General features: G+C 58.9%; 2 protein-coding genes and 3 non-coding genes across 5 annotated transcripts; 2 read left to right on the top strand and 3 right to left on the bottom strand.

The window, feature by feature from the left end:
• Positions 1 to 52: 52 nt before the first annotated feature.
• GTF3C2 (general transcription factor IIIC subunit 2) lies at positions 53 to 10,690 on the bottom strand. Its single transcript, XM_061461273.1, has 18 exons — positions 10,527 to 10,690; positions 9,833 to 10,214; positions 8,618 to 8,924; positions 8,031 to 8,125; positions 7,720 to 7,797; positions 7,236 to 7,334; positions 6,731 to 6,958; positions 6,448 to 6,559; positions 6,183 to 6,300; positions 4,600 to 4,631; positions 4,242 to 4,371; positions 3,542 to 3,686; positions 3,101 to 3,262; positions 2,567 to 2,654; positions 2,100 to 2,228; positions 1,640 to 1,771; positions 872 to 979; positions 53 to 752 (listed from the first exon to the last, which is right to left on the bottom strand). The coding sequence occupies exons 1-18, from the start codon at positions 10,657 to 10,659 to the stop codon at positions 537 to 539; spliced, it is 2,694 nt and encodes an 897-aa protein (XP_061317257.1). The 5' UTR covers positions 10,660 to 10,690; the 3' UTR covers positions 53 to 536.
• A 395-nt stretch (positions 10,691 to 11,085) lies between these two features.
• Positions 11,086 to 11,249, bottom strand: LOC133273529 (U1 spliceosomal RNA). The gene has a single exon (XR_009744873.1). It is a non-coding gene; the product is annotated as a U1 spliceosomal RNA (small nuclear RNA).
• A 2,273-nt stretch (positions 11,250 to 13,522) lies between these two features.
• Positions 13,523 to 13,686, top strand: LOC133273528 (U1 spliceosomal RNA). Its single transcript, XR_009744872.1, has one exon. It is a non-coding gene; the product is annotated as a U1 spliceosomal RNA (small nuclear RNA).
• Positions 13,687 to 14,421: 735 nt separating this feature from the next.
• Positions 14,422 to 14,585, bottom strand: LOC133273534 (U1 spliceosomal RNA). The gene has a single exon (XR_009744877.1). It is a non-coding gene; the product is annotated as a U1 spliceosomal RNA (small nuclear RNA).
• Positions 14,586 to 14,990: 405 nt separating this feature from the next.
• TMEM214 (transmembrane protein 214) lies at positions 14,991 to 27,734 on the top strand. The gene is made up of 17 exons (XM_061461271.1): positions 14,991 to 15,202; positions 15,511 to 15,713; positions 17,478 to 17,628; positions 18,418 to 18,552; positions 19,827 to 19,909; positions 20,559 to 20,664; positions 21,632 to 21,713; positions 22,998 to 23,099; positions 23,209 to 23,350; positions 23,670 to 23,761; positions 23,872 to 23,920; positions 24,344 to 24,457; positions 24,783 to 24,900; positions 25,326 to 25,422; positions 25,649 to 25,817; positions 26,835 to 26,986; positions 27,226 to 27,734. Exons 1-17 carry the CDS (start codon positions 15,061 to 15,063, stop codon positions 27,350 to 27,352), a joined length of 2,064 nt encoding a protein of 687 aa, XP_061317255.1. The 5' UTR covers positions 14,991 to 15,060; the 3' UTR covers positions 27,353 to 27,734.
• The last annotated feature ends 254 nt before the right edge of the window (positions 27,735 to 27,988 follow it).

The following is a 27,988-nucleotide window of genomic DNA, read 5'->3' as shown; positions in this document are numbered from 1 at the left end:
CTCCAGGTACCAGCGCCCACCCCACAGCCCTGTGCCAGTACCACAACCAACCTTTACAAAACAAACCATGTTTACTGCACAGCTGAACACACAGGCTCAATGTGAGCAACTTCAGAGCTGCCGGCCCCCTTTGCCGGCCCCATCAGCCCTGCCCAGGACAAGGCTGGGCTCCCCCAGCCCCCTGCATGGGGGTGGTCAGCACAAGCACAGCCCCACAGAGGAGGGGGTCTAGGGGTACTTCCCTGGCATCAGGCCCCAAGAACCACAGCTCAAGCTAGGGACATGCACCAGTCCCAACCCCCCCGCTCCCGCACCAAACAGCGCAAAAGGATCCTCCTGGGCCCAGAGCACGAGGACGAGTGTCCTGAGCATCCCCGGTGACAGCCAGGAGCAGCCGTCCCTCCCCTGAGGTGGGGCCCAGAGGGTGAGAAGCACCGAGAGGGGGTACACAGCCCCCCCGGAGAGCACAGCCTGTCCCAGCCCCAGCTCCTGCCTGGGGTGAGAACACATGGCAGCAGCATAAGGGACCCACCATGCTACTCTGCTGGTGGCAGTGGGGAGCACTCAGTGGGGCTGGGGCTGGGGCTGCCAGGCTCATCCCCATAGAGGGAGCTGAAGCGGGCACGACACTGCGGCAGGAGCTGGCGGCTCACAGCGGAGGCCAGCCCCACCAGGCAGTGTGCCCGCACGATGCCCGCCTGCCCCCCTGACACCAGCCACCCGTGCGAGTCCAGGTTGGGGCTGAAGCGCACCTGCAGGAGGAAAAGGGGGTCAGGAGGGAGGGAGCCCCAGGATCCCAGCACGCACCAGGGGTAGCGGGGCAGAGGCAGACCCTGCCTGCAGCAGCCGCAGCCTCCTGAGGCTCTCTCACCTTGTGCACAGACTCCAGCTGCAGGCGGTCGAGGCTCAGCTCCGCCTTCATCTCCTGCGTGTGCATCCTGCGCATGGGCTCCCGGCTGGAGAAGTTCTTGAAGCTGCGCTGTGAAGGGGTGGCAGGGCAATGGGCTGCAGGCCTGGGCTAGGAGCGCTGTGTGCACAGTCCCGGCAGCACCAGGATTGCCGCAGTGTCAGGGGCTGCTCAGGGGACAAGGGGCGTCCTCAGGGTCACCCATCAAACAGCCACAGCCCAGGGTACAAAGACTCAGAGCCCAGGGAGGGCCAGGGCAAGGGGGGCTGGAGCATGGCAGACCCTACTGCATGCCCCCGTACTTCTACAGCAGCTCTGAGCCCCTCTGTCTAGAGGGCCCTTGAGCACAGCCCGGCCCTGGTGGCTCAAGCTGATATCCCAAACACAGCTTGGAACACTGGGGAGTGGGGTGCAGGCAGGCTGTGAGCCCCCAGTCTCCTTCCCAGGGCTGGGCACTCCAGGCTGTTGCCAAGAGTGCAGCTCTGCCCGGGACTGATGCCCACAGCCATGCCCCCCATTGCCCTGTGACCAGGCAGGAGGGCAGCCCATCCCCATGCTCTCAGGGCAGCCAGGAGGGGCTCCACCAGAGGTGAGGGGCTGCAACAACACCTGTGCAGCATCTCCTCACCCTGCTGCTCCAACTGCCCAGCCCCAGCCTCACAAGCACCATCCCCACTCCCACAGGTCCCACTCATGGTCAGCACCACCCATCCCCGAGCCTGCCCCCCCTACCAGGTCCGTGTCCCGGAATAGGATGTAGCTCTTGGTCACCATCTCGCTGTAGCGCCTGGTCAGTGGCAGCACCAGCTCACTGCCCTCTGACCCATCAGGGCTGCAGGGCAGCAGGTCAGCTTTGTAGACGGGCTGTGGGCAAGACAGGGCTCAGGGCAGGGGGTCCATGTGCTCCTCCGCAGAGAGGGACCACCAGGGACTGAGCAGGGCTGGGAGCCCCACAAGCCCTTCCCCAGGATCCCCAACATCAAGGCTGCTACCACTGCTGTTCTCCACCACACAGCCCCTACCTGGGCATGAAGGGCATGACATGCATCCATGACATGCTCACACGTGTGGGGCAGCAGAGGCCCTGAGGCTGGCTCAGGATACTCTTCCCATGACCCAGGAATAGAACTCCTATCCTGCCCAGTCCCACAGGTGTCAGGAACAGGCCCTGCTGACTATCACGGTCACTTACAAATCTACGGTCTGAAGAGCGCTTGACGTTGAGGGGGTTGATGGCCAGGTCGGGCAGCACCGCAGCCACCAGCTCACCGGTCATGTCTCCTGCAGCCACGGTGTTCAGCCAGTCTGAGCCAGATATGCTCTGCAGGAACAGATGTCTCTAAAGCACAGGGTCCCAGCGGGCTCCCCACCACCCCCAGCCAGGCTGCAGCAGCACCACCACCACCACCTTCCACCTGCCGGGGAGGGATGGGCTCAGAAGTGCAGCCAGCTTGGACACAGGCAGGGACAGCACCTCACACAGTGGTCATGGTCCCTTACCCAAGGAGCAGAGGGTGACCCAGGAGCCAGGGCCTCACATGGCCGGACCCTGTCACCCCTGCCCGTGAGCTGCAGGACCCAGCTGGCACTGGGTTTGGGGCAGGTACCCACCCCTCTGACATGGACCCAGGGCACAACTGCCCTGCACCAGCCTCTTACCCACACAGTCCCCTTGCGAGGTGCCACAAAATAAGCCTTGAAGCCCAAGTACCCTGCATCGATGTAGTGGATCCCACAGAGACCATAACTGCAACAGAAAGGGAACAGATGAGGACCCCAAAAACAGATGCTACCCCAAAACTGCGTGAGCCAGGCTCAGCTCCCCAGAGACTCCAGGGAGCTAGGCAGATGAAGGGGGGTTGTCCTCGCTCTAGCAGCATGTCACAGCATCATGAGTTTCCCCAGGCTGGTTCCCAGGGGCATGAGAAGACACCAAAACTCTTCTGCCAACTTGTATCAACCTGGGGCCACACAGGAGGCCCAATGCCCATCCGATTCAGGGGCCTCATCCTTCCCCTCGCACACCTCGCTTGTGCCCCAGGACGTGATGTGACCCAGCACAAGCAGAGCCTGCCCTCGCCACAGCACAGCTGGACAGTCCCAAGGGAGGGAGAGACCAGAGAGGCCCCTTGTGAGTTAGACCAGACCCGAGCCCAGATGGCCCCCAGGCACTGACATAAACCCGACACTCACGAGGCATAGCAGTTGTCCTGGGCCACAGTGACTCCATTGTAGGGCAGCAGCCAAGCCACCTCTGTGCTGAGGAACCGCTTGATGCTGTTGATGGGCTCATAGAGCCGCCGCAGGTCCCAGAACTTTATCTTACGGTCGCTCCCTGCCGTGACCAGGAAGTTGCTGAGAACCAAGAGAAAGGCAGCACTGAGACCACAGTGCAGAGCTGTGCCCAGTCCCTGCTGCAGGCATGGGTGGCCCTGGTCCTGCAGAACAATGCTGCTCCCCCAGGCAGTGGCTCAGCCCCAGAAAGCCCAACCCAACCTCTTCAGCGCTTCAGAGGGCCAAGTGCCATCAACACCAAGTTCTCTCAAGCCCATCTTGGCAAAGGACCCTCATCTACAGGAGCGAGCCAGCTCTCCCAGGCAGTGCCCACACCATCACCAGCTCTCCTGCCCTCACCTGTCAGCCTTGCACCACTCGATGCTCCGGACTGCATGGTCATGGGCTAGAAAGCACTGGAAAGGATACAGCTTGAGGGAGCCATCAGGCTGGTGCACACACTGCAGCAGGGACTTGGTGAGCAGGTTCCAGACAGCCACAGTGCCTGTGGGATGAGACCTGTGCCTGTGAGGAACTGCCCCATGACTGCACCAGCACTGCAGCTGGGAGCGTGGGGGAACGGAGGGGACAGGCAGCAGCACAGGCAGGGACTGCAGGAGCTGAGAGGCCCAGCAGCTGAGCCGGAGCTGGAGCTCAGAGCACAAAAGGATGGCTCAGGTGCAGCAGGTCCTGGCAGCGCAGCAGAGTGCTGTGGATTGCCTGAAGCCAGGCACAAAACTGCATCCGGGCAAGTCAGACACATGTGGATTAAGCCATGTCCTGGCTTAATCTGGAAGGTATGTGAAGGAGCCTGTGGCCAGCCAACAATAAGCTCTTCCCTGTCCTAGGGATGGGCAGAGGCTCCTGCACAGTACCCACCACTTGCTGCTCCTCATCCTGACGCTGCCCCCATACTCATCCTCAGGTTCCCCCATTCCCTGCCTGAGGCTGAAGGAGCACAAAGCTTCATGTGTGTCTCTGCCTGCTGCAGGGCGAAGCCTGCTCCTCAAAGGCTCTGATGCAGGATGCAGGCCCTTCTTGTGCAGGGTGGGGTACTCACCGTCATAAAAACCAGCTGCAAGGTAATGATGGGGCTTGGATGGCATCCATGAGAGGCTGAAGCACTGGCCACACTCAGACGCATTCCCTGCCTGGACAGAGCCCACCTGGAGCGTGGCAATACCCTGCACCTGGAGGCCAAAGGACAATCATCAATCACAGTCCTGTGCCAGCACCATTGATGTCCCAAGAGCTGGGGACACCCAGGCTTGGGAGCATGGCTCTCCTCTGCCACCCCAAAGCTGGGGCTGGAGAGCTCCACAGGGGTCCCGATGCCCTTCCCAGCTCTCCCACCTGCCCCAGTCAGGAGGCTCGCTGGTGCCAGCCCCGACGGGACCACAGTGGTAGAGGACACTGACCTTGCAGATAATGTGCTTGTGGAAGGACCCATCTAGAAGAGAGCAGAGGAGGGTCAGGACAGGCCCCAGCTCCCCCGGGAGCTCCCTGCAGCAGGAGCGGCCTTGCTCACTGCTCCCAGGCAGCCGCTCCTGGGGAGGGTAGATTGTGCAAACCCCTGCACCCAAACAGCTCAGGACAAGGTGCCCGCAGGACCCCCCATGCACCAGCTCTGTCTGCTGGACAATTTCCCTCACCAGTGAAATGACACAAGAGCCTTAGGGTCTCTGTCAAGCACCTCTTGGGCCAGAAGGCCCCCCCCGTTCAGGGCCTCAGGCACAGCGAGCGCCAGACAAGCACATCTGCACCTCAGAGCCTGACAGCCGCAGGCGGAGGTGGTGTCCTGCAGAGATACGGAGGAGCCATGCATCTTCTCTGGCACCTCGGTGACAGCCAGGGCACGGCACAGAGCACAGCCTGGGCTCTGTCAGGCAGCAATGCCGGGTGTGGGTACTTGGAGCCCTGGGAAAGCTGGTGCAGCCGCACCATGCCATGCCGACCCATGGGCTCCCTGCAGCACTGCAGTCTGACACTGATCCTGCAGCTGCAAACCAGCACCCCCAGCTCGGCTGTGAAGCACAAGGACAGTACGTGCAGCCGCAGCCCGGCTGGCGCTACGTGACAGGACCCGGCCTGTCCACAGGAGCTCTGCAGGCTGGGGAAGAATCCGTGCCTACTGCAAGCTCCTGACGTGGCGGCTGCAGCAGCCGGAGCAAACCACCCAGAGCCGGTGCTCAGAGAGGGGGACGAAAAGGCAGCGTCAGCACATGGTGTGGGGCCAGTGCTGCTGGGGGTCAGCAGCCACGTTTGGGTGCAGGGAATCCATCTCCCATTGTCAGCCATGGACGTGCGGTGCAGGCTGTCAGCCACGGCTGAGCGACCACGAGCAGAGCGCAGACCATCAATCTCCCCAGGCTCTCAGCAGATGAGACTATTACAAGCACCATTAGCCCGAGGCCAGCCATGATGCTCAGAGCCCCAAATCCCTGCTCCCAGCAAACAGCTCGAGCCAGGCTGGAACAAGCAGCTCTGTCACAACAGGACACACTCCCAGCAGCAAGCAGCGAGTTGGGGAAAGGCTCAGAAACACACTACTGCAGCTATGCCTCACCCTATAAACTCAACTGTGGTCACAGCACTGATGCTGAGAGCACCCTCCCAGTGCATGCAGCCCCAGGCAGGGCTGCCCAGGAGCCATGCCCCCCAGCATCCCTGGTTAGCAGCACTTTGACATCTTCTGACACAAAAAAGCAGTCTGCTGTGCCCTTCTGCTACAAGCCAGGCTGGGGGCAGCAACAACTGCTGCTCTCAAGCCTGGAGTCATGCCAGGGCTTCTGCCCCACTGCACACAGCTCTCAGGCAGGGCAGCAATGGCCTTAGCACAGTCCCGCTGCCCCACAGCTGTGCGCCAGCCCCATGACGCAGCAGAGCAGGCTCCCTCGCACACCGGCAGAGGGGCCCCAGCCCCAGGGCTCACATGCTGCCCAGCCCGGCACAGTGGGACGAGGGCCAGGACACCCCTGCCCGGCAGCGCAGCTCTTCCTACCTTTTACCTGGGTTCTCTTGGAGCGCTGCAGGGCCCCGGGGTGCGGGAGGGAGTACAGCACCACCTTGCCATCCGAGAAAGCCACGGCCAGCAGGCCCAGCCGGCTCATCTGGGGGTGCTGCAGAACAACACATAGGCTCAGCCACATGGTCACCATCCCTAGCTTGAGAAGGCAAGGCTTTAGCAAGGGTGTGGACTTAGCAACACTGGGGGAAACCAAAGGTAGTCGCTAGGGCCTGGGTAGCTCTTCCATCAGCACACTCACCTTCCTGGCAGTGGTGGGCAGCTCCCAGGCACCGCTAGGGCAGAACTTCATGTCCCAGACGCAGCCGTGATCAGCAGCAATGGCATAAGCCAGCCCAGCGTTGTTGGCAGAGCTGCAGGCATGGGTTGAGCCATAAAGAACACAGTAGCTGGTGCCCAGCAGTTCCAGTATACACCAGCAGCTTCCAGTGTACACCAGCAGCAAAGGTGGCTACTAGCACAGCCCATGCAGGGTTCAGGCCATGGGTGGTGGCTCTGGGAGAGGATGATCACCATCCACTCACCCCTGCTCCAGCTGCAGCATGCCCAGGCCCCAGAGCTGCAGAAGCGCAGGGCCCTCGTGGAGCCCAGCCATGCTGTGCGTCTCCTCCATGCTCCTGTGGCAGTAGACAGCCACATACTGAGAGGCCACTGAGCCCTCCGGGGATGGACACCACTCCATGGCCCACACAGGGCCACCCACAAAGAAGGACATGTCCAGGCGCTCCTCATGGGGCTGCAGGGAGCTGAACCTGCCAGAGGGGAGGTGGGTAAGGGCATGGGGCAAGAGCAATTCTGCTGCAGAGTGTGAGCACATGGGACAGGCAGGGGAGCACCCAACTGGTGCAGAGCCTTGGCACAGGGCTGGTGAGAGCCCAGGGCTGGCTGCTGAGCCCACAGCCTCTCCTGCTACCCTGGGGTGCTCACCAGGCTCTCAGACCTGCCAGAACCGCAGCCCTGGGGTTTTCTGCCTGTCCCAGGCATGACAGCCACCACCCCAGCAGTGCCTCGGGTCACCCCGTCACAGACCTGTTTACCCTGTACAAGACACCACCGTCTTCGATGCCCTCCCGCTGGATGGAGAAGAAGGGAGACTTCTCCTCTGTTGGCAGGTATGGAGCAGCTTCACTGAGGAGGAAGGAGGTGGTGAGAGGACTTTTCCTCACCCCTCACCCAGTCATCCCCCAGCACAGCACCATGCCCCAGCACCCATCCAAGCCTGGTGTGCTCTGTCACTGGCCACCCAAATGGCCACTAAGATTCCGTGGCCAAGTCCATAAAACTCCCAAAGCCCACAGGAAGGCCCCATCCTTTCTGCTGGAGCCTGATCTTGCCTGAAGGTGTAAAAGTACAGCACCCACCATGCCCTCATTCCCCCCACCAGCTCTCTCCCTGCCCCAGCACAGCCCGAACATTGTCAGAATTTGCCCCATCACACAGCCTGAGCACAGGCAGTGCCTGCACAGTGTGCTCCTCCCAGCCTCTCTCTCTTCTTACACTGCTGCAATGGTACCTTTCAGAGAGACATGTCCACTTGTGCACTAAAGGGATCCAGTCAGGAAACTCCCACTGAGAGTACTTCTGATCCCGCCTGCAGGGACGTCCAGACATCAGTGACAGCCCAGCCCAGCCCCTGCCTGCAGCACGGGCAGGCCCACACCAAGGGGTCTCAGCCCCTGCCCTTCCCCTCATCCCCTTCTTGACCTGGCTGACATTCCTCATGTCAGTCCTGATGCTCCTTTGCCCTCGTGCCTCCGATAGCAACAGTACCCAGGGCATCAACAGCCGCTCCTCCCCACAGCCCATCCCGAGCCCTCCACTCACAGGCTGCAGGTGAGGCTGGAGCACTTCTCCACTGGGGCCATGATGGAGTTGTGGAAGCCATTGGGAGCGAGGCCTCGGCACTGGGGCTTGGATCTCTGGGCACAAGAGCAGATTCAGACTGGATACCCAGCCAGGGCTGCCTCTGCTTGCCCAAATGTTCCCGTGGGGGACCTGCCTGTCCTGCAGCCCATGAGCACAGAGGTCCCCCCAGCCACAGAAGTCACCAAAACCATGTCATTCATGGCTAAAGATACAATGTCCCGTGCTGGGGACTTCAGTGAACTCCAGACAATCTCCAAGACCCTGCGCCTTCACCTCCCACTAGCTTCAAGAGGAGCTCAAGACAACAGCACTCTCTCCCAGGTGTATTTTTCTGTCCCCATCCACCCTCACTTGGAGCTGCCTCTGCCCACACTTAAGCCCAAAGAGCTCATGCCCAGACTCATGGCTGAAAGGCACAGTGCCATCCTTATGTCCTGCTCCAGGATTTTCCTGCCCCCGAAAGCTGGGCTGAGGACACCAGAACAGCTCAGACACTTTGCCAGGCCGAAGGTAAGAAGTGGCCAAGACAGAGATCCTGCCCTTACCCCTGCAGATGATGTCTTCCCACTGTGTCCTCGGAGCACCTCTAGCTCTGGCTCTGATGCTTCACTGAGTGGCTCCTCACTCCCTTCTTCCTCCTCAGCCTGCAGTAGTATTTCCTTTGAGGGCACAAAGTCAGCATCTTGGGCAGGGTCATCACTATCTGCTTCATTCTCCTTTCTCCTCCGGCTTCGACGCTTCCTCTGGATATGCTCAAGTTCTGGTTGTGGCTCCTGGGCACCCTCGGTGGGAGCTGGAGGCTGGTACACCGATGTCAGCTCCTCTGCCAGCTCCTGCAGGTACAGCAAAGCCCTGGGACACCAAAGGCATTGCCCAGAGGTGAGTGGAAGCACCGTGCAGGACCCAGCCAGCCTTCCCCTCCAGGACCAAGCAGATGCACTGCTCCAGATCGTGGTCTGGGAGAGGAACTTCCTCCAGCCCTGCCCAGCCAGGCTGCAGCAGAGCCCGTCTGGATGCACTGCCAGCCTGTAGACCACTTGCGCAGCCAGCATCCCCTGCTTCTCCATAGGGAACACCAGCCTCCTCAGTGCTCCAGCAGCCAGCAGGGAATGCATCCAGCAGGCAGAGCAGTGCATGGCCCTTTGCCAGCCAGAAAGCCAGAGATCTTGCTGTGAGTGTCATCAGCAAAGGGAATTCCTGCACTGGGCATACTACTGCAGGTACCACACCCTCCCTCTGCACAGCAGAATGAGGGGACTTGGGGCACTGCAACCCCACCAGCTCTGCCCTTGCAGCTCCAGGGCTTGTGCAAGCACTTGGGAGAGCACAGGCACTGCCATAGCTGCCTTCAGAGGGACCAAGCACACAGGCTCCCGCAGGACCACCCTTTAAGCAATGGAGACTTGCATAGTTTGTTCTGCTCCCTCCCTGACAAGCCTCCTCCTGGCTTCATTAGGAACCAAGGGAGCCTCTTATTCTCTGCATACAGCCTACTAGTGTCAGAGACCCGACACATGCAAACTCATTTAAGCATCTGCTGCTCCCCCCACCCTCGTCCTCCTGGATCCAAACACCTTCTCCTAAAGCAGGAAAAGGTCATTTTATGGGGAATCGGTCTATCCCACCACCGTGAGACAGTCTTTCAGAAACGACATCAGGACTCCCCAGTGAGGCAGAGATCTCCATGAAACCCTCTGGGAGTGGGGTCTGCCCATCCTTCCCCATCTCCCCGCAGTAGCCCCTTCCAGACCCCAGCTTACACTTTGGCTGCCCGCCTCTTGGGCCGCCCGCTGGGGGGGCTGTCTAGGCCTTCCGCGGTTTCGCTGCTTCCCAGCATCTTCTGTACGCAGATGGGCTCCGGGGTCGGGCACTCCAGGTCCTGAGACAGTTTCAGCAGCAGCATCTCCGTCTTGGACTTCCGCCCGCGCTTCCTGGGTGCCTTTGGGGGCAGCACAGCCCCGTTCTCAGAGGTCCTCGAGGGCTCACCATGACCCTCAGTCTCTGCAGGGACTGGACCATTAGGGTCACTGGGGTTGCTTTTGGGGTTTTGATTTCGGATAGGTTGTTTTGGGGACTTGGCAGCTTCTACTCCCTCCTCAGAGTGTGCCAAAGCATCCAGATCTCCAAGCGGCAACAGTTCCCCTGCCCCAAAACAACAACAGTTAGCACGAATACACACAGCAGGGCTCGCCTTCCCGGCACAGCAAGTGGGGGAGCTCCCACTGCCCAGCCGGGAACCGGCCCAGCGGCTGCAGCCAGAACAGCAACAGGGGTACACTGCAGGAGCCGGGCACCAGCAAAACAGCAGCTCCCTGCTCGCCAGCACGGGGCCGGGGCCAAATCACCGGCGAGGGTACACACACGGACACGCTGCGGCCGCTGGAAGCCGGAGGAACCGGCATAGGCAGCCCCGCCCCGCTCCGTCCCGTCCCTCCGCCCGCCACCGGTACGTACGGAGCCCCCGGGGCTCGCCAGCCCGCGCCCGGCTGCGGCTCTGGCTGCGCCCGCCGGCCACCGAGCTCTTCGCCGATCGGCCCCGGCGGCTCCGCTCCCGGCAGCGCGGCCCGCGGGAGGCGCTGGACGCCATTGGCGGGTCCCGACGGGCTCCCGGAGCCGCCGCCCCGCTGCGGGCCGCGCCGCCAGACCGGAACAGGATGGAGAAGCGGCGGCGCAGGTGGATGGCGTAAACCGGAAAACGTCATAGCGAACAATACCACGTGACGAGGCCGCGTGGGCGCGCGCAGCTACCCGTGGCGCAGGATCGAGCGAGGCAGCGCCTACCGTGGTGGTTGACAGGCCTGCCCGCGTAGGGGTAAAGAGACACGGAGCCGGGACGTGAGAGCTGAGGCACAGTCACGGAGGAAAGGCATCAACAACAGCCATGCCGGCGAGCTCAGACGCCGGACAGAGCAAACGAGCAGAAAGCGCCCGTGAGGAGAGTCCAGAACCACGCAGACACTGCGTGTTTAGAGATAAGGTACACGCTCAGTTCTGCTTTTAAACCACGTAAAGCCAGGGGAGAGCGCGAACGCAGTCCCCCACTACCACAAATTATGCAGTCGAGTTTCCCGCATTTGGGGAAATCGCAGGGGTCAGCACACCCGGAGTGCAAGGGATGAGCCTCGCCCTGGGAAAACCACCTGCTTGATCATGGTGTCTCCCCTGCCAGGTAAGTATGACTGCCCTTCGCGCACCCACCGCCGCACGCCGCACAACACACACACACCTCACGGACATCGCACGCGGCGCTACCGGGACGAGCCCCGCACAGGCGCGCGCGCTAGCGCACCCCTTTTCCTGCCGCCGTCGTGGACCCGCGGGCGCCGAGCCCACGGGGGTGAGTGTGTCGCGGGTGTCCCGTGATGCCTCGCGGTGCTCGTTTGCATGGACACGCCCCCTGCCTGCAGGCCCCGCCCCGCTCTCACCGCGGACTTGTCGGTCCCTCTGCCCGCCCGCACCGGAACCGCTATCGGCACCGAGACAGGGACCGCCCGGCGAGGGCTCGGTCTGTCAGAGCCGAGCGGGACCGGGCTGGAGCCGGGGTGTGTGTGTCAGGGGAGATGCGTCCAGCGGGGCTCGGGGACGTGAGCTCAGCTCCGTTGTGGGCTGATCCTGCAGGGGGCAAAGAGGGATCCGCGTCCTCCAGCTGTGGTGTATCATGCCATAGACTCAAGTCGATGAGGAGACTCAATTGCCAATGGAGACTCAAATCCAACTTTAATCCAGTCAAGCCCTTTTTATCCCCTTGTTCGGTGCTTTCCCAAGGTTCACAAACATGCCACGTTCCGTCTCACTGGCCCCTGTAAACCTCTCCCGGTAGACAGTCCAGTAACAGTGTTGCAGCACACGTTGTCCAGACGACCCCGCCGTCTCAGACGCTCTCGCAACGCCCACACCGTCTGGCTCCAACTGAGACTCCCGCCACAACAACATCCGGGCCCATCCGCCCAAGGCTTGCTCTGCGACCTTCCCTGTCCTTCAACACCCCACCTCATCGCCCCAGGGCTTGTTAAGCGTTAAGGCCTCAGAGCTCATTCCCAAACTGTTTTTCACGGAGATCTTCTCGCCTTCACTCCCCACACCCAGCCAGAGCAGAAAGCCGGGTCCCCAGACGTCGGGCTGGGTTCTGGTGGCTGGGCAGCTCCCTCTGGGTGGCGCTGGAACGGGTTCTGGTCGAAAGGCCAACATCACAGCACGTACAGGGCAGACAGGCAAAAGCGTTCACAGCCTGTGACCCCCGGTGCCAGAGGCATGGGATCTGGAAGCTGACAGCAGCATGGCAAGAGCAGGCACCCACGGAAGAGCCAAACCACGGGCACAGAGTGCCATGACAGCACCAGGAAACATTTCCTGGGGAAGGTGAGTGGCTGGGAATTGCCGTGCTTGCAGCACCCCAGCCCCACCGCAGCTCCAGTGCTCCAGGCTGTCACCTTTCGAGTCCTTGCAGTTCCTCAGGACACTCAGACCCCCCTGATTCCTGGCCTGGTGCCTCTGTGAGTAGAGGCAAGGACCCAGAGGTAGAGTGCAAGCTGGATCATTTATTGCAAAGATTACACGATATTTATATGCTTCCAAGCAATTAGCCAAGCTCATCTGTGTTTGCCTTGCAGTTACCTCGGGTGAAAAGTCTATCTGATTTTCTTCCGACGTCCTTGTTCCTTGCCAGTTCCAACATCTTCCAAGTACCAGTGAGGGACGGGTCACTCCTAATTGCCTGCTGTAGTTCCCCCTTCCCGTGGTCTCTGACAGTTTCGATACATTCCAACCCCCACATGCCTGGGCATGGAGGTGGGACTCGCAATGGCCGTAGGAGCCGGTGGGTGCTGCTGATGCCGCTGCAGCCCACGGCCACAGGGAGTTGACCGTCAGCACGGGAGAGCAGAGCTGCTCTGGGACATGCTGGCTGCTGGAGGGCTGCTGGTGTGTGACAGTGGCACACGCGGCTCTCGTGGAGCAAGGCCAGAGACCAGAAACGGCCATGAGGGAAACTGGGGGCAAACGTGAACCATGGCTCGTAACATCTTGGGACAAAGGGGTGGGAGCAGCTCCAGGCACGGGCGGGCGGATAAGAACCGGCGTGAGACAGCACCGGGTCTGGCCGGGCTCGTTATCGGTGGCGAGGGGCGGGAACGAGGCCGGGGCGGTGCCAGCGGAGGCCGGGGAATGGATGTGAGGGCGCCCGCTGAGGGGGGACGGGACGGGACCGGAGCCGAGGAGTGGGGCCCGTGAGGGCGTGTCCATGCAAACGACCACCGCGAGGCATCACGGGACACCCGTGACACAAAACCACCCCCGTGGGCTCGGGCTCGCGAGGGCGGCAGAAAGAGGCGTGCGGGAGCGCGCGGCGGAGCCGGGCCCGTGCCGGTAGCGTTCCGGTAGCGCGGCGTGCGGTGTCCGTGAGGTGTGTGTGTGTTGTGCGGCGTGCGGCGGTGGGTGCGCGAAGGGCAGTCATACTTACCTGGCAGGGGAGACACCATGATCAAGCAGGTGGTTTTCCCAGGGCGAGGCTCATCCCTTGCACTCCGGGTGTGCTGACCCCTGCGATTTCCCCAAATGCGGGAAACTCGACTGCATAATTTGTGGTAGTGGGGGACTGCGTTCGCGCTCTCCCCTGATTTAAGCTGTTTAAAGGTAGACATGAGAGTGAACGCCGAAGCAGCGTATAAAAAGCTCCAGTAGGAGCTGCTGTTAGTGTGAGCCAAGTAGCGTTTGCGCGCTTGGGACGGTTCTGAGCAGAGCAGTTTGCGACGGGCCGGACACTGCAGATGATCCCTTTGCCCCGTGGGCCGGGGCCGCGCGGTTACCGCCGACATGAGAATGGGGCCGAGGGGACCGGAGCCCTCCCTGGCTTGCGGGGCCTCAGAGGTTCAAGGGCTCCGTGGGTACCAGTGCCGCGGGGCCCAGCACTGAACCAAGGATTACAGGTGCGGCCTCACCAGTGCCGAGTACAGGGGGACGATCACTGCCCTGGCCCTGCTGCCACGCTCTTGCTGATACAGGCCAGGATGCCGTTGGCCTTCTTGGCTGCCTGGGCACAAGCTGCTCATGTTCAGCACCCCCAGGTCCCTTTCCACCGAGCAGATTTCTACTCACTCTTCCCCAAGCCTGTAGCGTTGCGAGAGGTTCTTGAGGCCCAGATACAGAACCCGGCATTTCGCCTTGTTGAACCTCACACCAATGGCTACATCCCATCGAGGTCTCAAAACTGACCCACTAACAGACAGACCTATGCTCTTTATCAACTGATACGTCCTGTAAGGTTGTCGAACACATCAGTGTATCTGACAACTATAGCAAGAAGCTTCATATGACGCTCGGTACCACTTCTATTTTTCAAACCAGATAAAGCCAGGGGAGAGCGCGAACGCAGTCCCCCACTACCACAAATTATGCAGTCGAGTTTCCCGCATTTGGGGAAATCGCAGGGGTCAGCACACCCGGAGTGCAAGGGATGAGCCTCGCCCTGGGAAAACCACCTGCTTGATCATGGTGTCTCCCCTACCAGGTAAGTATGACTGCCTTTCGCGCACCCACCGCCGCACGCCGCACAACACACACACACCTCACGGACACCGCACGCGGCACTACCGGTATGTGTACCGTACAGCCACACGCTCCCGGACGCTTCTTCCTCCGCCGTTGCGCGTCCACCCTAGCCCACGGGGGTGTTTTTTTGTGTCACGGGTGTCCCGTGATGCCTCGCGGTGCTCATTTGCATGGACACGCCTCCCGCGGGGGCTGTGTGCCCCCGGAGTGGGTTGGGCAGGGTCTCGTCGGAGGGCGAGGGCGGAGCAACCAGATGGGGCGGGGTGTGCTGGCCCCGCCTACTGGAGGCCGGACTTCTGCCCTTCACGTGGCAGGGCGGGGCGGAGACGTGGCAGCCTCCGCGCTGGGCACGTGTGCGCGGCTGCAGCTAATCAGGTGGGCCCGCCTGCGCCTTGGGCCCGCCCCCCGGCGGCGCTGTCTCCCGGTTCCCGGCTCGGCGTAGATGGCGGCTGCGGGTTCGCGCTCGCTCGCGGCCGGTGGTGGCCGGTGGGAGGTGGTGCGGAAGGGCCGGCGGTCTGCTGGCGGCCCCGGCAACCGCCGTGCCCTGGGTGAGGCCAACGCCGGCCGCACTCTGCCCTTGGCCGGTAAGAGCGGCGGGGTTGCGAGTGTGTGTTAGGCCCGGTGCGGGAAGGACTTGGGCGGGTTGTGTGGGGCCTCGTGGCTCCCGACGGGGTTTGGCTGATCTTGTGTGGGGCTGTGTGCTTCTTGCCTGTGTCCGTGCTGTGAGGCCGTAGGGAGCGGCTCAGTCTTGGGGGCTCTTGCTGTCTGTGGGACCGGGGTGGGCCAGGCCCGCCTTCCCTCGGGGGGTCCGACTCAGGACTGTCCCTGTGTCCCTTGCCCTGGGTGTCAGTGCTCACTATGGAGCCTTCTCTCATCTTCCCTTTTCTTCCAGCACCCATCACCACAACTGACACCATCTTTGAGCTGGGCTTCGAGCGGGTGCTGAAGAAGCAGAACAAGGAGCAGGTCCCTCCTGCTGTGGCACCTGAGCAGCACCGGAAGCAGCATGCAGCGAAGAGTGCAAAGAAGCCATCAGTGAGCACCACTGTGGTCAAACCAGGCAAATGCCACTCACTGGAGGAAGCCCTGAAAGCTGTGAGTGTCCCTGGCCAGGTTGCACACCCGGGCACTCAACCCATCTTAGCAGAGCTGAAGGTCAGGGTTTCATTGTTCCCTACCTGAGGCCAGCCAGCATTCCACCAGCCGCTGCTCTGGGGAAAAAACCCTGGGTGCTTGAGGTGTTGTTGAATACAGTACAAGGAGAGCGGTGCCTACTTTGGTTCATGGCTTTTCTGTGCTGGGAGACCCCCGGATTGCTGAACACGTGCAGAGGGGATCGCTGCCACCAGCTGTGTCCCAGAGTGGTCACGTTCTCTGGGGGTGCAGAGCAGTTGGTGCTTGGTGCTTTGGCAAGCACCAGGCTGGCCCTGGAGTTCTGTCTCGTGCTTGAACTTGTGCTTTTGCTTTAGGCAGGAGACAGAAGGATGGGAGGTGGCTGGAAAGGAATTTCTAGTTTCTTTTTTCACCCACTCCCTGTCTGCTATCTAGGAGAAATCCTTTGAAAACATCCTCCCAGTCCTACGGGCTGAGGTCCTGGGGAGACTTTCCTGCTCCTGCCTCTCGGAGTAATCCGTAGAACTCGTTTCTCTTCACCCCACCTGTTCTGTGGTGGCTGAGCAGGGAAGGGTTTTAGGTTTAGAATTAATTTCTGTTATTTCTCTCTGTGGTGGCAGATGTTCCTCAAGGACTGTGGCCTGGGCCAAAACGTGGCTGCTCTGCAACTGCTCTGTGCAGCTCAGCAGTTATTGTGTGACTGTTGCTCGATGAGCTTTGCTGACAGCATCATTTAGGTTTTTATTGTGTAGCAGCAGCTGGATTTTTTATTCCTCTTTTCAAAATCCTTGCTGAAATAAACCCACAGCAAAAGGGACCCAGCTCAGATGTAACAGCGTGCCACAGCTGAAATCCCCTGTGTACAGAAACATTGGACTGTGAAACCTCAAACATCTGTTTGAGTCGTGCTTCACCTCCTAAACTCCCTGAAGCGGGGACATGGTGTCTGTCCCTGTGAGCTTGCAACTAATCTGAGTTTAGAAGTAGGCAATATGTGTTTTCCATGAGGGACAGCGTAGGAGAAGGAAGGTGAGGGGCTGTGAGCTGCTGTCTGTACCTGTGCCTTGTCTATGGCAGGTTGTTAATCAGATAGGTCTGACCTTGGCTGTTTGCTCCCTCCAGGACTCTGGATGTAGAGGTGCCCAGCAGTGTTGACACAAACCACCTGCACCCCAATAACATGGGGCTGAGCCTTATGGAGCTGCAGCCTCGAGCTGCCTCCTGCTGCAAACCAGCCTCTGACAGTGCCAGTGTGCTCCTGGGCAGTTTGCATGGAGCTGGCTTCTCCCAGGTGATGCTCACCACAGAGCAGCACAGCCGGCAGGAAGGTGGAATGCAGGAAAGAAGCCTCGGCATGTCGTGGGATGGCTCCAAGGAGGGAAAAGAGCTCATTCCTGTGCTGTGCCTATCCTTCTGACCTCTCCACTCTCTTTCCACAGCCGTTTCAGCTGCAGTACCTGTGGGGGGAATTCACATTAACAGTCTTTGCTAATCTAAAGAAAATGTGTTTACAGTACCAAAATAAATGCTGTTTCCAGCCCAGTACTCCCATTTGTATTAACAGGACGAGGGCTGGGGCAGACAGTTGTGGTTTTCTCTCTGGGAAGGGCAGTGTTCTTGGGATGAATGAGGGGAGTGTTTTCCTCCGAGTCCAGCAGCCCCTTTAGACCTGAGTTTAACTTTCTTCTCCCCATGCTTTGTGCTGAGTTCTGTGTATCCTGTATTGAATTTGCCTGTCATTTCCAGCTCGACTTGGTGGACCTGCAGAAGGAGCTGGCTAAAAGCCAGAGTGTGTTCCCTGAGAACCCGTCTGTCTGGGTGAAGGACCTGGCCAGCTACCTCAACTACAAGCTGCAGGCACCCAGGAGCGACCCCATTCTCAGCCAGCACCCCCACGGTCAGTGCATGAACCTGCCCCACTGCAGGGATTTGGGAGTAGGAAAGACACGAAATGGTGTCCTTTACTCAGCAGATGATCCTGTGATATCACAGGATGGTTTGGGTTGGAAGGGACCTTAAAGCTCATTCAGTTCCAACCCCCTGCCACGGACAGGGACACCTTCCACTAGACCAGGTTGCTCCAAGCCCCATCCAAACTGGCCTTGAACTCTGCCAGGGATGGGGGGCAGCCACAGCTTCTCTGAGCAACCTGTGCCAGGGCCTCACCACCCACCCTCACAGGGAAGAACTTCCTAAAATCTAATCTTAATCCTCCTTCTGTCAGGTTAAAGCCATTCCCCCTTGTCCTGTCCCTACAGGCCCTCGTCAAAAGTCTCTCTCCAGCTTTCTTGTCAGCATCTTTAGACACTGGAAGCTGCTCTAAGGCTTCCTCGGACCTTTCTTCAGGCTGAACAAGCCCAGCTCTCTCAGCCTTTCCCCACGCAGCTGCCCAGTCTTTGGATCATCTCTGTGGCCCTTTTCTGAACTCTCTCCAGCCTGTCCACATCGCTGTTGCAGAGTGGGGATCAAAACTAAACACAGAATTTCAGGGGTGTCCTGACAAGCGCTGAGTGGGAATTTGTCTAATGTAGAATAACTGAGGAAGAAATCACTTGTTGACTATGTAGGAGGACAAGGAGCTTCTCTGTGGCCTCCTCACACACGGGGCCAGCTTTGGCAGCTGTAGCTAAAAGTCTCATGAAATGTTTCTTGCTAAACTCTTCCTACTCTCTTGTGTCGGCTCCAGACTACCCTTACTGCCTCGTGAGCAAGGAGCTCAGGAACATCATTAGATCCCTGCTGGGACGGTCTTCCAGTGTGTTGGAGCTCTTCTTTGACCACTGCGTTTACACCATGCTGCAGGAGCTGGACAAAACCCCAGGTAAGAAGTGGTTGGTGCAGGTCTGGAATGCTGACACACTCGCTGTGTTCCGTTAGTGTGGCCATCTGGTGCTGGGGTTTCACGAGCTCGGGAATGCCACTGCTTCTTGGTGCCTATTGTAATAGCTACTGTAATATCCTCCTGTGCATCTTGTGTGCAGTGGGGGGCAGTTCCTGCCTAGCCTGCTTGGTGCTGTGGTGTTCAATGCTGCTGAAGCCGTGGAGTTTTGAGCTGGAGCAGGGGATGAGAGAAGAGCCTGGCATGGTGCTGTTGTGGGTTGAATTGCAGACTGAAGGGTGTGTGGTGGAAGGTGCCTTTCTGAGGACTTTCACATTGTGGCGTGTGTTGCTGCAGCTTTTAAAACAAGGCTTTTATAGGCTTGTGGTCACACAAGCTGGTGTGTCACTGTTCTGACACAGTTGAGGGTGTCCCCTGTAAAGTGACAGGTCCCATCTAAGCTGCTGTGTGGGAACAGGCTGCTGATCCTGCCCTCTGAGCACAGAGCACCCAGATGCCCAGCAGTGCTGGCAGCCAAAAGCAGGTCCTGAATGGCAGCAATGTCCTGCAGTGTCAGACAGAAACCCTAAACACCCATTTCAGTACATCCCCACCACGCTGCTGGGTTTCAGTAGCTTTAGCACCCAGGTATTGCCTGTCCCCAGGCCCCAGCTCTGTGCATGAGGCCACCAGCCATTCCAACAGGTTTGTTTCCATCTTGGAACCCAAGTGATCAAAATGACAGTTGCATCTGTGTGTAATTCAGGCAGGTGTTTGGCTGTCAGCAAAGCTGTCACAGGGTCAGGCTGCAAGGGGAAGGACTGAGGGGCTTCAGCGGGTGCTGTGGCTGCACTGGCCTCTGCTGCTGCTCTTGCGTCAGCCCCACAGCACCTGAGAACCAGGGAGGTTCCTGAACCCTCCTTCTCTCTTGAGCATGAACAAGGGGTAAACGAGCCCTCGGAAGGGGCCAGACTTGGGGCTGTGATGGTGCTGGTTACCATGCCTGTTGCTGCCTTGGAGGGCAGAGCTGGGCCTCGGCAGGTTTAGGAAGCTGCTGATTAATTTCCAAGGGTCAGTGGGGTCTGTCCTTCCCCTGCAGGCTGGGTGGGTGGGGAACACGACCCATGGCACTGTGTAAGGCCTGGAGTTGATTAGCCATGGAGCAGGGCAGGTCTGTGCAAGGGGAGGTCCCCCACCATGTTCAGGGAGCATCACAGTGGGAGGGAGGCACTTGAAGTGCTGTGGTTGAAAAGGGGCCCTCATGTGCTCTGTTTCAGGGGAGTCTTTGCACGGGTACAGGATCTGCATCCAGGCTGTGCTTCTGGACAGGCCCAAGATCGCAACGACCAACCTGGGCAAGGTGAGCTGGATGCCTGGTGGTGCTGCTCCTCCTCCGACCCCAGGATCCCCTGGAGCAGCCAGGTGATGAGCATCCATTCCCATTAATTGGAATTCCTTTGGGAGCTGTTGTGGTTGTCCCACGTACAAAGCCCTTTACTCTCTGTACTCATATCCCATGTGCAGTGATACAAGCACAGTATCTCCAGTGCCTCACCTCCTTCTCATGTGCCAGAACTGCTGTAAGCACCAGTGTCCTCCTGTGTCTTCTTTAAAGACCTCATCCAAAGCTGGTGCTCCTGCTCTGCTGCTCTCAGAGGAGCAGGACACACTTGAGCGGCCGACGAACAGGAACAAGGGTCTCTGAGGTCCTTATCCTTTGAAGCAAACAGCTGAGTGGGTCATGGCTGTGGCTCAGCTGCTGCCCAGCACTGCATGGCACAGCTCCTGGCCTCACCCGAGGGTCCCTCCTGGGGGGCTGGGGCCTCTGCCCTTTCCCACTCCAAGGGCTGCTCTTCAGCAGGCTGCACAGCCCAGGGCCCAGTACAGCTGCTCTGGTCCTGTGGCACTGACAGCTCCACCAGCAATGCGGCTGCAGGCTTGTTCACGGTGGCATTGTCGGGGGACGGGGTGAGGATCTTCCTGACTAATGGGTCTTGTCTTTGTCCTAGTACCTGGAGGTGTTGCGGTCCCACCAGAACAAGCCAGCGAAATGCCTCACTGTGCTCTGGGCGCTGGGGCAGGCTGGATTCACAGATCTCCATGAGGGACTGAAAGGTGAGAGCCCTCACACTCATCCCCCCAAGGGCTCCCCATCTTGGGGAGCAGGGTGAAAATCAGGGCAGACATGTCTCTGCTCCCACTGCTCAGTTGTGGGGTCCACTTCAGAACACTGAGGAGGGGCCTGCAGCCACTGCAGCTGCTTCCTGATGCAGGCAACAGCCAGATGCTCATTTGGGAGCAGAATCATGGCATCATTTAGGTTGGAAAAGACCTTTTTATCACCGAGTTATATCGCCAAGTCCACGAGCAGTGGTGTCCCCCACAGCGCAGGGCCTGGTTTGGGTTTTGATGGGTGGCGTGTCATGTGTGGCACAGCTTGGTAGTACTGACTGATCATTACACCCTGTTCGTGGCTTTGGTCCTTAGCCCCATGTGTTACAGGCCAGTCACCACCGCACAGGGGTGGTGAAGAGCGTTTATAGAGTCCTAAACACTTGGTGCTGAGTGTGGTGAAGAGCTGCATGAAGTGGTTAATTATTTTGGGGAAGGATAGAGATGTCACAAGGAGCACATTGCTTACAGAAGGGCAAGCTCAGATCTCGTGCCAAGCCTTGGTGGCCTGTCTGTGGTGACAGAAACTGACCTTATGGACAGAAACTGTATGTTGTCTCTGGAGAGCATTTTTCCCTGCTAGGACAGGGAAAACGCTGGATCCCAGGAGGAGCCTGGCAAGGTGGGGAGCGTGCTGCTGTGCCGTTCCTCTGTGAGCAGAGCAGGCGAGGTAGTGCAGCTGCCCTGGAGCCCTTCCCAGGGGATTGTCTGTCTAGTTGTCTGCTGGGTGTTTCAAGTGGGGAAATGGGGAGGTGGTTTGTCCTGGGCTCAAACACAGCTGCTGTCCTGGCATCTGAGTGTTCCTCTGCATTTTGGTTGCTGCTTATGGACCAGGGAAGCACTTGGTGTCACTAGGGGCATGGCAGGAGCCCTCCTGAGCCCCAATCTGACCACTGCCTCTCTCCCGCAGTGTGGCTTGGTGTCATGCTCCCGGTGCTGGGGATCAAGTCTCTCTCCCCGTATGCCGTATCCTATCTGGACCGTCTGCTGGTGTGAGTTACACCTTGCTTTCAGTATCGGTGGGGTCTCTGTTAAGAGAAACACACACCTGGGCTGCTGGGTGCAGTGTGACTGTGTCTGCATCGTGATGATGGAAGAAACCTGAGTGTGCATGTGGGAGAGCGTGAGTGAATGGGGGTGTGTGCTGGGGTGGGCTGGCCATGCAGGTCAGTTATCTCTGGTGGCTGCCCAGTGTGCTGGCCTTCTCAGTGACTCCTGACGGTGTTGAGTGCCTTGGTGGCTGCTGGTTCTGCAGAGGCTCTAATGAAATGCCGGTGCACAGGTTTCCTCTCTGCTGCTGCCGGTGCTTTTCCTAAAACAAGGTGGTGGAGCGAGTGGAGCAGAGCCCTTCCCTGGCTGGCTCAGGTCACCCCATGAGGCAGACGAGTGGCTGGGCTTCCCAGTGGAACCAGCTCAGGGCACCCTGTTCCAGGAACAGGCTTCTATTGTGCCTGCATGCCTCAGTGCTTGCCCCCAGGAGCTCCTGCTCTGAGTGCAGGTGGTGTCTGTGCCCTGTTGCCACCAGTTCCTGCAGAGCACGGGTGTGTTGAGGCTCCCTGCTGCAGGGAGAGGTGCCAGCAGCATCCGTCACTGCAGGCAGGCATGCTTTTCCACGCGAAGAGAAGGGAAGTGATGCTTGGTGGAGGGTCAGGACAGATGGCTTTGCTGGCCTTTGTGCAGGTGAGGGCAGCCGGTGGCTCTGGCACCCACGGTGGAAGAAAGTCCAGTGCCACACAGTGCAGATAGCTGATGGGGAAATGGGACAGGGCCCATGGAGGGGTGATCCCCTGCCCTTCCAAATGGCTCAAGAGGTTTTATTTAAGGTTTTGGTTTTTTTTTTCTTCTGCTTCACTGTACCAAGAATGTTGTGTTTGGTTTTGCTGGAGGACTTTATGGAGATGCATTGAGCCAGACTTCACAGCTCATCCCAATCATTCTGAACTTTTATTTAATTAGGTTTTTTATAATCTGGTTTCTCTTCTTTGCCTGCATTTCATTAGCGGGCAATCCCAGTTACCAGCTTGCCAGACCTCCCTCGCCTGCAGCCTCTCAGGGTGGGGAAAGGCCACATGAAGCCCTGGGCCTGGCACCCAGCACTGGCTGGGCAGGATGTCCCTGAGTGGCAGTGAAGGCAGATGACAGCGGTGGCCAGAACCCGCCCGGGTGTCCTGCTGCGGAGAACCACTGGGGTTTGGCGAGGGCACTGCTTTCCTCCCAGGCTGTGTTCTGCCTTAATATATATGTCATGGCTCATGGGGGTTGTTTCTACTGCACAGGATCCACCCAAATCTGACCAAAGGCTTTGGTATGATCGGACCCAAGGATTTCTTCCCCCTCCTGGACTTCGCCTTCATGCCCAACAACTCACTACCACCGAGGTATGCTGGTTCCCCTTCAGTGCACCCCAGCACATGCTGTGCTGCCTGCAAGGCTGTGCCGTGGGGTGAAGACCCTGGTCTCCACAGCCCCGGTGCCCTCTCCCATCAGCCTGCAGGAGCAGCTGCAGCGGCTCTACCCTCGTTTGAAAGTGCTGGCATTTGGTGCAAAGCCAGAGACAGTGCTGCACACCTACTTCCCCTCCTTCCTCTCGCGAGCTACGCCGAGCTGCCCTCCTGGCATGAAAAAAGAGGTGAGCCCTGAGGAGGAGTGCACCAGAGGACCGCTGGTCTCTGCCTGTCACAGCCACCTGGGAAGGGAGGCTTGGGCAGGGCCTGCAAAGCCAGGCACGAGGCAAGGATGGTGATGGCAGTCCAGGGTTCCTGCTGCTTGCAGCAGGACCCATGAGTGGTTCAGTGCCCCAGAAGCTGGCTGGGATGAGAGCAGTGAGTCAGCAGGGTTTGGGGGCGGTCAGCTGTGCTGATGTACAGCCTGCAACAGTGTGCCAGATATGGTGGACCAAGTTACGTGTGTCCTGGATCAGGTGGAGAAACCTACTGTGCTCTTCCCAGCTCCTGACCTCCATGAGCCAGTGTCTGAGCCTGGACCCCCTGAGCTTCAGCGTCTGGAGGCAGCTGTACACCAAACACCTCTCCCAGTCCAGGTCCGTTCATGCTCTGAGCAGGGCCAGCAACAACCTGCTGGCATTCAGGAGCATATGAAATTGTTTTTCAATGCTCCTGACTGAGCCCTGGGTTTTCTTTCCCCCCATAGTTTGCTTCTGAACCATCTGCTGGAGTCCTGGGACAGCAGCAGCCAAAAGGTAGGATTGAGCTGTGTCAGAGGAGTTGCCTGGGGTGGGGAGAGAATGTGCCTGTGCTGCTGCAGGAGATCCCTGCACCAGCAGTGTCCCCATGGGACCTGCGTGTGCCCACCCAGGACTGCTCCAGCAGCTAAGTGGGTTGGCTGGTGTGGGGGCGTGTGCCCACCCAGCACTTGCTCCAGGAACAAGGTGATGTGCCATCCACAGGCGGGTATTTATTGCCCCTTTCCCTCCACTTCCTGTCTGGGTTCAGATATTCCAGATACAGCCCTGTTAGGCCTCACTGTTCTGGTGCTTTGAGGAGCAGGGAGGTCACACTGGCTGCAGCTTAGCATCTCCCAGAGGAGCAGCACAGCTGCAGCCCCTGTGGTGCCGCCGGCTCAGTGTGAGTGGGGCCGTGACGCAGCCCTTGCTCTCCCCAAGGTGCGACAGTCACTGGAGGAGACGGTTCGCTCGTTCAAAGTAACGAATGAGGAGCTGGCGCCGAGAGGGGCCAGCAGTGACCAGGACGTGGCCGCCTGTGATGCTGCCTGCAAGGTGAGGGATGGGATGGGTGTCAGCCAGAGGCCAGATTTCGGCTCTGTGCTGGGATTGTGGTTGGCCTTTCCTCCTGCCAGCACACGCCAGGCCAGGGCCCCCGCAGCGATGCATGCGCAGGATACGGCAGGGACAGACGGTGCTGGCCCTGGTCCATCCTCCCAGCTGCTCAGCAGATGACACTGGTTTCCACTGGGAAGCCGGGGGTGGGTGGTGAGAGCAGCAGCGAGTGTGGCAGTGCTGCTGGGGGGAAATGTGGCTTCGCAAGAGCCTCCCTGGCCTTGGTAGCTACGTGCTGATGGGGTCTCATCCTCTCCCTGCCCAGGAGCTGCTGCACAAGATGAAGGGCAGGGGCTTCCCTTGGTCACGACTGCTGCTCATCCTCCTGGTCTTCGCGGCTGGCTTCCTCCTGCACGATGTCCGGATGCACGGCTCCTTCCAGGGTAAGGCTGTGGCTCTCCTCCATGTGGAGGAGTGTCCCTGGGGAGCGAAACTTGAACTTTCTCTCGAGTGAAGCCTCTCCACAGCCTGATCATCATCCCACGTCTATGCTGTTGGCTGCCCTTGAGCCACGTGGCCCCATTGCTCTTTGAATGGGGTGGGCTGTTTTGATCCAGACATTCTCATCAGGCTGTAGAAATACATCTCCCTGCATGTCCCTTCTCAGGAGGGTTTTTCCCAGGGCTGCTCTGAGCCAGGTTTTCTCTCCATTTGGGAGTTTCTGCCCCTCTTCATCCCATCTTTGAGCATCTTGAGACCTATTGTAACGTAGTTGAAGTTGTGTGTCCCCAGAGAGAGGCCTTGGGGATAGATAGCATGCCGCTCCAGGCTGAAGGGTTGCTGAGGGAATATCTCTTGTCTCCTCCAGCCTCCTCTTCTGCTCGCCTGCTCCGTTCCTCTGGTATCCTGCCAGTCTTGCAGCAAGCCTGGCAGAAGGTCTCCTACTGCTGCCTCGAGGGTTACAGGTCAGTGGCACTGGTGCCACATGGCAGTGTGTGTGTCTGGTGGGTGTGAGGCTGTTGACACAGCACAGAATGGTCCCTGTGGGAGGTGATTCCACACAGCTCTTGAGCTCTCCTTTTTCCTTGGCCTGTGGCAGCAGCTCCAGGCACCCATGTGCCCCTGTGGCTCTGCCAGTGGTGCTGGAGCCACTGGCGCTGCCGTCATTCAGTGCTCGATGCTGTCTTACAGGTGGCTGGAGCGGACCCTGCCTGTTTATGGCTCCCAGGCAGCTGCTGTCCTGCAGCCACAACTGAAGCTGCTCTGGACGAAGAGCTGTGAGGCGGCACAGTACACGTATGAGCAGTGCTCCTGCTTGCTCTCCTGGCTCCACCACAGCATGCCCTGCATCGTGGAGTGGGTAAGGGTATTGCAGCAGCTGGAAGGGATGAAGAATGCCCATGTGGCTGCAGCCTGCAGGGGCTGGTGAGGCTGAAGAGCCTGTGTAGGGGACAGGAGGTGGGGGGAGAGGCCCAAATGAGGAACCATAAAATGGTTTGAGTAGGAAGGGACCTTAAAGCTTATCCAGTTCCAAACCCTGCCATGGGCAGGGACACCTTCCACTAGACCAGGTTGCTCCAAGCCCTGTCCAACCTGGCCTTGAACACTGCCAGGGATGGGGCAGCTGCAACTTCTCTGGGCAACCTGTGCCAGGGCCTCACCACCCTCCCAGGGAAGAACTTCTTCCTAATACCTCATCTAAATCTCCCCTTTGTCACTTTAAATCTATTACCCCTTGGCTTATCCATACAGACCCTTGCAAAAAGGCATATTATGTTCCTACAAATCCAGAACTCTTACCCAGCCCACACAGGAAGTAGCTCAGCAGAGCACAGCTCTCACCCCTCAGTCTGCATACTCAAGAGGTGCATTCTGTGACCTCCCTACCACTGCTGCAAGCATCACATCTCATTGCCAGCCCCATTTTTCTTCACAATGTTCCTTTTGAAGGATTTTTGTAGTTCCTTCCACTGTGACCCCTCTGTGGTGCCACACACCACCTCACAACCCAGGCTGTGAGGGCAGTGCTGTTTGTCACCTACATCATCCTGACCGATTCCTGACAAGACACCCAGCACCCTCAGTGGGAAAGGGAAACCATTACAGCAACATCTCTGTCAACACTGCTGTCCATCAGCTGGCTGTGAGCCCACTGGTGGGGGTGGCTGTGGGGTGAGGGTGACCTGAGCACTGCTGCCCTGCAAAGGAGGTCTCAAAGGTAACTCACCAGCTCCCTGAATATCAGCAGTTTGGTGGAAGGGGAGTCACTTTGGCACCCACAGAGCATAGGTAGCTGCAGTCCAACTGGTCAGGGGTTAGCTCAGTTCAACACCTCCTGATCGGTGTTGAACCCACACTGATCTCTCTGCTCCCGCAGCTCCAGTCCCGGCTCCCAGAGTCCCTGCTGCACTTTGCTGAGTGTGTCAGAGAGCTGCTGCTCTTCCTGGTGCAGAGCTGCCTGCTGCCGCTGCTGGAATGCGTGGCTGCAGCGCTGGAGCGGGGCTGGAAGTCCTGTGTCGACTCCTGCAAGTGAGCATCCCTGCCCCTCTGCTCCCCCCCCCCGGGACACCCCATGGGGTGGCCAGTATGGTCCCTGCTATGACAGCAGGGGCTTTCTAGGTCCAGGTGGGGGGTGGCTCCTCATATGGATCTGTTGAAGAGTCTGGGATATGCCACTGTGTCGAGGGGTTCCTGTACCCATCCTGTGCTTGTGATGATGAGGCTGGGTCACCACTGCTGCCTGTAACTTGTTCTCCTTGCTTTTCCAGTGGAGAAGTGTCATGGGACTGTGTGAGGGAACACCTGATGCGTTTTACCTATTCTTCTTGGATTTATCTGCAAAACACAACTGTAGCCATCAAAAACTGGGCCTTGGCTATGATTTCTGGACACTGATCCAATACCTGGAGGAGCAGCGATACGGTCGTGTTGTCTCCTTGCCACCAAGGAGAACAGATGCACCAAGAAGTATCTCCAGTGCAGCTTGGTTGGCTGTGGGATGGAGAGGCCAAAGGCAATGCACCTGTGGACTTTGGACTCAAATCAGGGCTTACAGGCGAGGTTTTGTGGTGGTTTTTTTTCCTGGGGTGAGGAAACACCCCAGGAGGTTTTCCACGCTCTGTGAATTATCTCTGGTGTTTTTCCTGTCCCTTTCTCCAGGTCTTAGCATGGCAAGCGGCCCACACACCCCTGTACTTTACCTGCACCAAAGGATGGGGTGTGGATATCCCTCCCCCCCGCCCACTACCCACAGGTCAATGAACTGGACTGATTTCTATATTAGTTTTTTTCTTTTCATTTTAATTACTCCATGCCTGGTTTACTCCTCTCTGGGGCTACCCCTTCCCTGGCCCTGAGTCCTGGTTGGGGTGCTGGCGCAGCAGGAGAGATTTGGTGGGTTGCTGGTGTTGAGTTCAATACCCACCTCCGGCCAGTACAATGGGTCAGCAGTGTGTGTGTGTATGTTTTAGTACACACGTGTTTGTATGGATGTGTGTGTATATTTGTATATATACACGTGTGTGTATAGAT

This window comes from Pezoporus flaviventris, unplaced genomic scaffold, assembly GCF_033815535.1.
Source record: "Pezoporus flaviventris isolate CSIRO_AGI_PZ_B2104156 unplaced genomic scaffold, CSIRO_AGI_Pfla_v1 ptg000031l, whole genome shotgun sequence".
NCBI lineage: Eukaryota > Metazoa > Chordata > Aves > Psittaciformes > Psittacidae > Pezoporus > Pezoporus flaviventris.
The sequence above is the reverse complement of the archived record's forward strand: the minus strand, read 5'-3'. Positions and strand labels throughout refer to the sequence as shown.